This window comes from Magnolia sinica, unplaced genomic scaffold (assembly GCF_029962835.1).
Source record: "Magnolia sinica isolate HGM2019 unplaced genomic scaffold, MsV1 ctg348, whole genome shotgun sequence".
NCBI classification, from domain to species: domain Eukaryota; kingdom Viridiplantae; phylum Streptophyta; class Magnoliopsida; order Magnoliales; family Magnoliaceae; genus Magnolia; species Magnolia sinica.
In genome coordinates this window covers 15,001-26,388 of record NW_026682814.1, presented here as the reverse complement: position 1 = coordinate 26,388, position 11,388 = coordinate 15,001, and the positions used below count along the sequence as shown (strand labels likewise).

The window sequence follows — 11,388 nt, the reverse complement described above, 5'->3', positions numbered from 1 at the left end:
GATACTGAATCCTCACAAAATTTTATATAACCTATTCCAAAAATACCATTATAATCTTACCAAGTATTCATCAATGGCTTTGCCTGTTGATCTGGAAGGTGTGTGCACATGAAAGAGGTGGATATTGAAAAAAAATATAGTACCAACAACCCATAGTGTCCAAGCTGTTTTGGGCCTGGCCTACTTTTGTGGGCTTTGAAACTTTGATTTGGGCTGGGCTTGAGCTTTTCATATACCCATTGGGCCAAATCTGGGCTAAATTTCTGGTCTGATTAGTGTATGGTTGGGCTCATGCCCAGGAATGCAGCTCGATTAAAGAACGGGCATTGATGGAGACTCTGCCCATTCCCACTTGCCCTTGCTGTATTTTGGGTCCAAGGAACATTCGTGATAGGAGAACCCTATTTATGAACTAACTCAATGGGTTTGAACCCGTAGCTCAATGGCATACAACTTGTGTTTCAACGTTGAGGTCATGAGCTCAAGTCTGGCCTATGAACTAGCTAGAGTAGTAAATGGCCCGGTGAAACATGTCCAGATCTAGCCCATTAGCCATATATCTGTGTAAATGCCCCAAAAGACCTGAATTAGGCTTCAACAATCATTTCAGTACATGAGGTGGCTAATTCAGTACATGAGGTAGCAGGTTTAGCTGATCTAATGTGATAGAAATGTATCAAATGTTGGGAATATCGCAGAAGCAAACTCAAATTCAATCAACCAAGACAAAATCAAACGTAAACAAAAACATGCTGAGAACACATAAATTTTATGTGGAAAAGCCTTCTTAAGAAAAAATCACATTACAAAGTGACAAACAATCAACCATGAAACGATATTACAACAACGAGAACTCCCTTTAAATCACTCAAAACCCTAACTTTTGCTCTATGTAATCCTTAAGAACGTTTTAACATTCACTTAGAATACTCCAAGTCCCAATTGCACCCGATATATATATTATCACAATTTGAATTGAAAATAAATTGCTCACTTATGTAGCTCCGCATGTGTCGTCAATTTATTGACATCGATCGAGAAATCATTGATTCGATCAAAGACACATGTTTGATCAATTGAACATGCCAAAAACATTTCAATGAAGTTGAGATATTTTTCGAATTACTATTAATCGATCGACCTGATCATCGATGAACATGTCTAAAGTGTCAAGAGAGCAATCTATATAATTTTAGGGAGGTTTGATCGATCAAGTATTACTATCAATTGATCAATGTCTTCTACATAAACTGAAGGCATCCATTCAACATCCGACTCTTCATATCTGACCAAATCTGAGTTGACTCTGACAAGTTGCATCAGACTCGGCCAAGCACTCTACCAAAAATCGTCATTTAGGAACGGTTTTAAATCGTTCCTAAATTCTTCAGGAACGGTTTGTAACCGTTCCTAAATGAGGAGTCGCAGAAAACCAACTGTTGCGGGTGGACGGAATTTAGGAACGGTTTTAAACCGTTCTAGTGTCAACGGTCAGATTCTAAAAAAGATTTTTAAGAAACGGTTTTAAACCTTCTTAATGTCGCCAGCGGTCAGATTTTAGGACAGAATTTTAGGAACAATTTTAAGACCTTTGAATGATTACTTGTATTATATGATTATTTGTATGAGAGAGTGGGGTATGTAATCTACTTGTATTATATGCTAGATAATTACACAGTGAGATATGTAATCTAGTACACATTTAAATTTCCAATTTCAATCCAACCTCATTTCATTGCCAGGCTTCTATAATCCAACAATTCCCATCTTGAGTCCTAGGAATCCACTATAGCTACAATCCTTGCCCTTTTGCAAACCCAAGCTACATGCAAAGCAAAGGCTCCTCCCTCTCTTCAATGGCTCAGTTGGCTGCTCGTAAGAAGGTGGGCTGATGCACAACTCCAAGGTACGGGCACCGGTGCGACTACTCTTGGCTCATGGATCAGTCGGTGGGTGGAGAGATCAACTCGACGGCCAAACAACCTCCTCTTAATATGCGTGTTCCATCCTCCGTGGAAGCCTTCCTGCTATCAGTGACCACCTGTTCCAATGGACCATAATCAATCTCCAGCTGGGCCTTAATGGATAAAAGATGAAGATATCTACAGCTAGAGTACCACTACAAGCATACATATTTTAATGGATGGTTACCAATTGATAGATCATGGTGATTTTAGATATATGCTTCATTCACAATTGGACCCACAATTTGAATGGTTTAGATATATGCTTCCATAACTTGTCATGCTTGGGTTAAGAGATTGGATCGTGCCTCCTGTTTCTAAGCTCACACATGGGGCCTATGGTTCATTGATCACCAATCAGTCAATTAAAAATTCCTACCGTGCATCCTGTTCCATCTCATTATAAGGAATCACCTACGTTCAAAGGAAAATCTTTTGATAAATCACTCTTAAACAAGATAAAAATTTAGGAAAAGATGGCAACATACCTCAAAAGTAAATTTGTTTTTGTAGTCAAACTTTTCCAACTCTATAGAGGATTTTCCAGTATATTCTGTGTATCTATCTATTTCGGCCTTTAAGGTATGCACCTTTAAGGTCTGCACCTGTGCTAGTTGGAGATCGTGATTCTCTCTTACTTGATGCAACTCTCCTCTGAATAAGCATAAATGAAACATTGATGCCTGGAACAACAAATGGGTATTCCCACATGGGCATTCTCTCTTACTAATAGTTCATGTTGCAGAATTTAAAAAGATGATGATGATGCATATTCAAAGAACATGAAGTAGAGATGTATGGACATACCTGAGGCTTGACTTCTACAATGAACTGACCACTCTTCATGGCAACTAGTATGAAGCACAATTTAAAGCAGGAGCTTCACCTGGTTAGAAGGATCATGCAACTTAAGGAAACAGATCAGGGGTAACAAATGCTTGTATGTTCATTACTCATAAATAAGACTTACAACTACATCTGGTATCTGATTAATTACCTTTCTATTGAAGTAATCAAAATCATTCGCAATATAAGTACTGGAAAGCGCACCTGTCCTCGCCCCATTCCTGAATTTCCTTGTGGAAGATTTGCTCACTGTTCCAGTCCCTATCAAGAGATCAATCATCTAAACAGAATGCAACAATCATCAACAAGATGGAAGGAAATCACAAACACTCATTTCAGTACAACTTACAATTTTCAAAATTAACACTTCAGCCTACCTTTTCATCTGGTTTGGTCCCCGTAACAGCTCGAACCAAACATTTAAAATCATCAACAGGAAAGGAAAGAACAGAAAAAAATAATAATGAAAAAAAAAAACTATCCGTTTTCTGATAGTTTGCTGAAATAATAGAACCTGTAAACACCCGTCTCTCAACGACCTCACGATATTCATCTTGGGAATTTTTCCTGAGAGTAAAGAAAATGGATCCACAGATGAGGAGAAAAAAAAAAAAAAAAAAAACAATTACTACTAGGAAATACAGCATTGGGATGCATGCCTAATTAGAATTTGTGTCACACGGGCCCCAGTTTGTAGCTGTTCTGGTACAATAAAAGGATGATTTGAGAAGTATGGAAAACTGTCCACATTCAACGGATACGCCTACTTGATGAGTTAACTGGCCTATTTATTTGCTACATTGTACACGTAATGGGCCAACCAATTAATGGCTAGGATGTTCTATACAACCATTACCTGAAAATCAGTCATTCTATCCTTTAACTTCTTCTTTAATCCTTTTAACTTCTTCTTCAAGGAGCTGCAATTCTGGAAAAAGAATCAAAACAACTTGTTTAGCTCTGATTCCTTTTGCAATAAATATCAAATTGCGGAATTCAAGCAGCAAATATATACTTGTACGATGCTTGAAATGGTATATGAGACATGTATTAATTCAAACACTATAGCTGAGTTTTTGGTTTTGGAAACATCAGGTTTTCTTGAAATGCAACTGAATAAAAAATATTTGAAAAAACTAAATTTAATATTAATTAACTTAAAGATTTCCATTTAGGTATCACCAATATCTAGAAATCAAATATTCAAATCACCTTGTCAACCTGGTCTATGTAAATCTCCTCATCATCTCCAAATGAGTGTGATTCTAGTTCAAGGGCATCCTGTCAAATGACTAGTTTCATTTTCCACATTTGAATTTACAGTCTATTGTACATTGGAAAACAATGAACATTTCCAGCCATTCAAAACCTTAGAAAGTGGATCCTTTTCTCAGAAGTGTCTTTTAGTAATCGTTTTAGATCCATAATTTCCATTCACTCATCCAACAATAAATGAAATAAACGCAATAATAAAAAATAAAAGACAAAAGTCTCAAACACCGACTATTTCGTTTGTGGAATGACAAAACTAATATAAGTAAATGTCTGTAATATATATAGGATTTGATATCCAGTAGGTAAAAGACTTGCTATTGAAACATTGTGAAGATCAAGATAGGGTTTCCATGACCAATCTTTCAAGAAATGTTGAATAATCAAATCACAAAATCAGATCATAGATCACAGGGCACTATTCTTTTTCTTTTTTACAATCAGGGATGATAGTGTAACACACCGTGCTTTTCAGTACTCAGGTGTTACCATATATCCAAATTTAGAAATAAATGCAAGTCTAGCTTAAGCAAATAGTCACATGCATTCAGTCTAGATCCAACCATTGAAAGTAATCCCTACCCATATATTAAACTACCCATTTGAATGATTCTCAAAATGGTCCATCACGACCGTAGGGGCACCTAATCTGATACTTCAGTCACTTGGATAGACCAATCAAACCGTCTATCATGCCCATAACATCCCATAGAGCGATCCGCCACTTGATCGATGATCTAAGTGGTAAATCAAGCGTCAAATCCCCTTTCCATGGCTTGTAGGACTACCAGGACCATCAATCAATGGTTTTGAATTAATCCGCCCGTTGGATTATAGAGTGAACACCGCAATAGATACGTGTTTGCTTAAAATAGCCTAATTGAATGGTTTGATCAGACAATTATAAACTGTGCGACTTAAGAGTCATGTGGGGCCGTTCAGATTAACACCTGAACTAGTTTAAGATCTTTTTGATAAGAGTGGACCCACAGATTATAGAGGAATGGAAGGAATGACACAAAATAATAATAATAATAATAATAATAAAAATGATAAATGATAATAAGGTTATTAATGTATACTACGACATCTGATCCCTAATCCAACTGTCTGATTAGGATAATAACTGTAAATTTCTCCTAGGATCAACTAAGGACCACTAGGAACCATGAAGATCAGATCTGAAGATGAGCTGACCGTCAGATCTTCATAAATCGTAGAATAATCTATGTACTTAGAAAGTATGGCTCACCTAGGCTTTGATATGCTTGATCTATGGCCAGGGGTCCCACTTGGGCTCATGGAAGCTAATGAATGGATCAGATTTTGTGAGATCAAATCATCCATATGGACCCCACAATAATAATATTGTAATAATAATATTCAACATTCTAAATGTGTGTTAGGTCACCTATTCCCTAACTCAACTATTGATTCTCAACTAAGTGGTCCCTAAGACCATTTTAACCGCTGATACTCAAATTCAAGATGGTCCAGCCATTAGATCGACAAAAATCCATCATTAGAGCTGGAAATAAATCTGTATGGCCCACCTAAGCTTGGGCCCACCTAATCTTTGGCCAAAGTCCCTTATAAGGCCTCTCAAGATGAATAGACGGCCTAGATTTATCGTAAACATAATCATGGGCCCCACATTGGTGTGCATGTACACCGATGCTAGAGCACCTGCAGTGCACTAGACGACATGGCTCAGTCAAGATGCTTTGACCCGAGCCTTCCCGAAGTGGAAGGATTCTCCCTCCTTTCCTGCCTTCAGCAACGTTTGAAAAACATCGTCCGTGTGTTGATCTGTGGCCCACCATCAAGTACCACCGCGATGATCCAAGTCGTCCATCTTATAGAGCCCTCAGGTGCAACCAAACCTGAACTGACCCCACACCTTGGAGCTCGCGTGCATGCGCACAATCTCTGCTGCAAGCTAGTCCTACAAACACAAGCTTCCAAAAATGGAAACCTGCTACAACCAGCTCAACAATCCGCGTGTGCTGGCTCCTGCGCCATCTCAGCCCTCCATTCTCAAGCGATCCCAGCCATCCGTCATTAGGGCTTTACAAAGGGAAAACAAAAAGATCCAAGAATCTGCCGTTTCCTCCTACCAGCGAACCCACCACCCAAACCTCCTTAGAGCTTCAAAAGAGCCCATCCATAAGCCTTCTAGGACCCATATGGACCGCCTAAAGGTAGCAGATTGAAGGAAGAATCGGTGTTTTCAAATACGCCATTAATGGCGTGTCTTCTTCTCCATCGAGAGACAGTCCTCTGTGGGTGGTTTTGGCCTTTGTCCGGCCTCGTCCAGGCCTTGTGGGACAGGTCTAAAGAGAAAAGAAAAAAAGAGAAAGAAAGGAGTGAGTAAGATGGAGAGACGAACAAAGAAAGGGTGTGAGCGAGTGCAACGGTTGCACTCGGGCCGAGCTTGAGTCAGCCGAGTTTGACGGTCTTGCTAGGCGTTTCCAACAGCAGGAAGGGAGAAGAAAGAAGAGAAGAAAAAGAAGAAGGAAAGAGAGAAGAGAAAAGGAATGGCAGCGCCATTGCCGCACCACCACCACCTTGACTCGAACCAAGTTCAGTCTATGGCCATGCTGGTTCAAGTGTTGCTGGAGTTCCAGCACACACACACACACACGGAGAGAAGGAAAATAGGGAGAAAGCAGAGAGAAGGAGAGAAAAGGAGAGAGATTCGGGTGGTGCTGCACTCTCTATATCCACGCCGTCCATCCGTTTTCCAGACTATTTTAAGGGCATTAGCCTAAAATGAGAAGTTAATTCTATAGGTTTGGAGAAAAGAGAGGAAGGGAGTGAGAAATTGAAAGAGGGTAGAGAGAGAGAGAGAGAGAGAGAGAGAGAGAGAGAGAGAGAGAGAGAGGGAGTGAGTCGACTCGGCGGGTCGTAGTTGAATCCACGACTTCTCATTCGGCCTAGATTTGAGTCACCAAGAGAGAGAAGGAAAAAGAAGAGAGGAGCAAGTGATGGTGAGCCGAGTTGACTCAACTGAGTCAGCTCGGTTTGAGTGCAATCAAGGCTGGCGTCATTGATGCAGCAACACCTAAAAACCTCTGTTGGAGACCAACGTGTTGGTAAATCTAACTCTATCACTTTGTGAATTTTATCAAATTATTGATTTGCAACTAGATTTTGATAATGCGAGTCAGCTTATGTATACCAACTTCCAACTCTCGCACAATAGAGTTTTAAAAATTATCATTATTATTAATTTCATTATATTATTAATGTAATTGTTGATGGTAATATTGGTCAGTGTCATTAACGTTTCTACGCTTGTAACAATTATCGTTAGGAATTATTATCATTGATGTTAATTTCATTGTTATTATTATTATCGTTGCATGATTATTATTATTATTATTATTAGATATTGTTAAATTATTAATTATGATTTTACTAGTTAAGTTTCATACTACAATTAACTTACAATTATTAATTACTTCATAAGTTAGCATTAAGGATTTATGATACAAGTGAAACATTATCATTGGTTATCATTAAGAATTGATGGTACAAGTGAAACATTAAAATCTAAAATCAAAGTCTAGAAATGGATTATAGGACGAAGCTAAAAATCTAAGTAATCTAAACCACGGGTTATGATCCTAACCGTAGATAGTGTATAAGCTCGAATCTGACCATTCGAGTTGAGTTCTATCGTTGATGGGTTTATTCTTTATGATATTATGATAGGTTCCCTTTATGGTTGTCATTACTATTATGAGTCACTATTAGTATTATTGAAAGGGTTGCTATTAAATAATGTAAATTACTATTAGCCATTGTAATATTCCTAAAATTAATAAGTAATTCATTTTATTAATTTTATTCATCTATTAGTCCCATTAACAATATCATTAATGGCCACACAAATTTGAGTCCAAATTCCATAATCAAAACCTAGAATCTAAGTATATGACTAAACTCTAGGATAAAACCCTAAATTCTACATCAAAACCCTAAAAACGGGTAATCCAAACCCTAGGTTATATTAATCTTGACCATAAATACGTTCTAGAAACCTGATCTCACATATAATTTCACAATCAATGGTAGGATTCAATTCTAAGGGTGAACGTGCTTCCTAGCAACATCAATTGGCGATTCAAAGTATAAGGTGATGATTTCTTCCCCTTAAGCTTTCCATTTCCAAATTAGTTTAAGTATTAGTTTTTATTAAAATCAAAACTGTTATCCCATAGCATGCGACCTCTTACACTAGTCATAACCTCTTAAGACATAATTTATACCTGATTTATGGTTGGTAGTTGTGAACCATGCTTGCATGCGATATTTACTTATATGATGACTCTCATTTTGATCGCTAGTTCACAACATGACCTATTGTGATTATTTTGCTTAACTTATGTCTGGTATGTCATAACTATATGCTTTATCTTGGATTGTTGTGAGTCGCTATGGATCTCTATTCACTACACTTATTGGTGGGTAAACCCTCTTGTGTATGTGAACCCATACTTAAGATGTAACAAGACGGAGTGTGGAAAGAAATGGGCCCTCGATTGGAGGTTATGTGAGACATGTTAATGTGAGATTTACCATTCATGGGCCATACGGCTTGAGTGGCTTAAAAATGATCTCTTTAACCGCTCTGATTTAATCTTGCCTGACCCTTTGCCGTTTCGATTTAATGTTCTGAGCCCTCTTTTACTGCTACAATTTAACATCTATCTCTATGTTTTGATGATTGCCTTGCGTGCCTTCGATGACCTATAACCATGCGATGGAAATCCCTACTTATGGAATTTGATTGCCCCCTAGTCGACGGGCACCTATTAAGCATCTTAAGATGGAGAACCTCATGAGCCGGGGATGGTGGTCATGGGACACTATACCCGAGCTGTCGGCCTATGCTGGGTGACGAGCCCCCCGTAGTGACCATTGAGATATTAAACTGGCTAGTTGTAATTGGAATAATAAGGGTCTGGTAATCATGCATTCATAGCATATTGGCGATGACGGGTGGCTAATTCTGGATGTTGTAGTACGTACCCTTAGGCTTAGTAGGGTATCGTTTCACTAGCTCCCAAACCATCAACTATTGGCCTATTTTGATGACTTAGCACAATGTTGTACGAGATATGCTACGTTGGTGACTAGTCTTATGCATGGGTGACGAGCCCAAGTCCGACTGGATGAGCATTCTCAGGTCGATGATTGCATGGGTGACGAGCCCAAGTCCGACTGGATGAGCATCCCCAGGTCGATGTGCATTCACGCATCCATGCATTTAAAAGACTGCATTATATATTGCTTTGATTGACTTGTTGTTTTAACTATGCTTAGCTAAGGCGGAGGTGTGTAATCTTGAGGAAAATTCACACTGAGTTGGTCACTCATCCATCAAATATATAACCGTATAGGTAACACAGGTGACTTAGATGATATTCATGTTTAGACTGATGAGAAGCCAGGTGTAACTGTCAAGGATGCATGGTTCTACCTGCCAAGAGAAGCTGCACGACTTTGCGGCTTATATTTAAATGCATTTTTAATATTTCTCGTGTATGGAATGTTGTAAATCTTGTATTGTTAATATCAAGACATTAGTTTGTATAAGTCATTATGGGCAGCCTCTTGTATATTCTAAATGAAATTGCAAATTCCCTTTATGTTGATTTGTCCATTATACGCTAAACTGCAAACTCTGACTGAAAGATAAAAATTAAAAATTAAAAAAATGTATGGAATTTGGTTCTCTATAGGTTAACACTCGGGTTTTTGGGAAACGAGTCATATACTCGGGTCCTAAAAACACGGGGCGTTACAGATAGCTGGTCCTGATTTGTGACCGTTCATCATCCAAAAAACTGAAAGGAACAATGAATAGTCTGGATATGATATCTTGTGGGCAAAAGACTACTGCAATTGAGATAGGTATGGCATAGAGCTGTTCTCAAACTCAAAACAGAGTTTATATGACCAATGTTCCGAAAAAATATTTAATAGTCAAATCGAAAATCAGATCGTAAATCATAAGAAACTATCATTGTTTGACAAAAGGGATGATGACTACTCCTAATTTGTGACCCACATGGCTCTTAGTGCACAAGGTACCTAGCACAAGTTAAGCTAGCTTGGCTCAAAATAACCAGCACCAAAAGCCACAAGGAAATAAGAAATGCATACACAGTAATAGAAATTTGATACAAATACATAGAGATCTAAATGAAGCAGATTCAATTGATTTTTGGGTTCAAGTGAGTGGAATTTCAAAGATGATTTTGAACAGACCTGGATCGGTTTTGGATCAAATGAAAGAACAACTCCAACAGTCTCTGCGGGAATTCATCACTGGCAGATACCTCAAGGATGTAGCAGGCCACCCACAACTCAGCACTGGCAGAAATTCTGACAGAAGGGCCAACCTGGAATTCCCACTATTCAAACCATATGTCACAATCATTAAGAAATTTTGTGGAAAAAATAGAAAACGTTGGAAATTTAAGAAAACATGATCTTTATTTATTTTGAAATATGAAATATCACGTCCGCCCCTTGGTAGAGTGGGGTGGCAGAAAAGGCTTCAAATGAAAATGATGACATTAGCCCCCTGGGCAATACAATACATTGATACTACCATTGCAACCCTTACGTTGCTTCAAATATGGTTAGAAAACTTGAAAACATGGACTCGAATCAGTTGGATAAAAAATCTAACTTGTGAGAGATTGGACATCTAGATTGTTGTTTCTGGGTTGCCATGTGGCTATTGGTTGTTGTACTTTTAGTTTCTTCTTGAAAACATGAACACGAATTCCAACATTCAACCTGATCTACCAAGATACAAACAACCATAAAACAAACCTTACCTGGCCTACTGAAACGGTTGAAACCGAACAGAACTGATCCACCATTGATGTTGCTGGCATTCCGCACTCCACTAGTTTGTAGATTCCCATGCCAATAACAGGACATCTGTGAATACACATAAAAACATATGGTTTGTAGATAAACACATGATTAATTCATTGTCATTGCAAAATACCCACATTCCACTAGTTTTTCGCAACTTCCATTACCAGTTGCTAGAAAATTACAAAAATGCCGATAGTTTTTCACAACTAATAAGATGATGGTGACCATCTGATCAATGGCTTTCAAACAAAAAAAAAAGTTCTACAGTCCACATTTAACAAGGAAAAGTCACTGATCAAACGATTAAAGTTGTCAATTCCATGTGAATTTATACAATGGTCCATCAAAGAAGGGTCAACTAGATAGATGTACAGTGGTTTTCATCCAACCATACAGCGACTTG

At 38.2% G+C, this 11,388-nt stretch overlaps 1 protein-coding gene across 4 annotated transcripts in view; it reads right to left on the bottom strand.

Moving 5' to 3' along the window:
* Positions 1-1,638: 1,638 nt before the first annotated feature.
* LOC131236247 (uncharacterized) overlaps positions 1,639-11,388 on the bottom strand; it is an 11,043-nt gene continuing 1,293 nt past the window's right edge. The window contains exons 2-7 of one of the 4 annotated variants that reach the window (XM_058233374.1): positions 10,940-11,045; positions 10,362-10,507; positions 3,667-3,730; positions 3,160-3,377; positions 2,555-2,647; positions 1,639-2,041 (exon numbers count right to left, since the gene is read on the bottom strand). In XM_058233374.1, coding sequence (XP_058089357.1) covers positions 3,360-3,377; positions 3,667-3,730; positions 10,362-10,507; positions 10,940-11,045 — 334 coding nt within the window. In that variant the 3' untranslated portion in view covers positions 1,639-2,041; positions 2,555-2,647; positions 3,160-3,359. Of the gene's footprint in view, positions 2,042-2,151; positions 2,648-2,771; positions 2,851-3,014; positions 3,063-3,159; positions 3,378-3,666; positions 3,731-9,805; positions 10,508-10,939; positions 11,046-11,388 lie in introns of those variants that run through there. The other 3 variants (XR_009166651.1, XR_009166650.1, XM_058233375.1) reach the window with 3 other exon arrangements.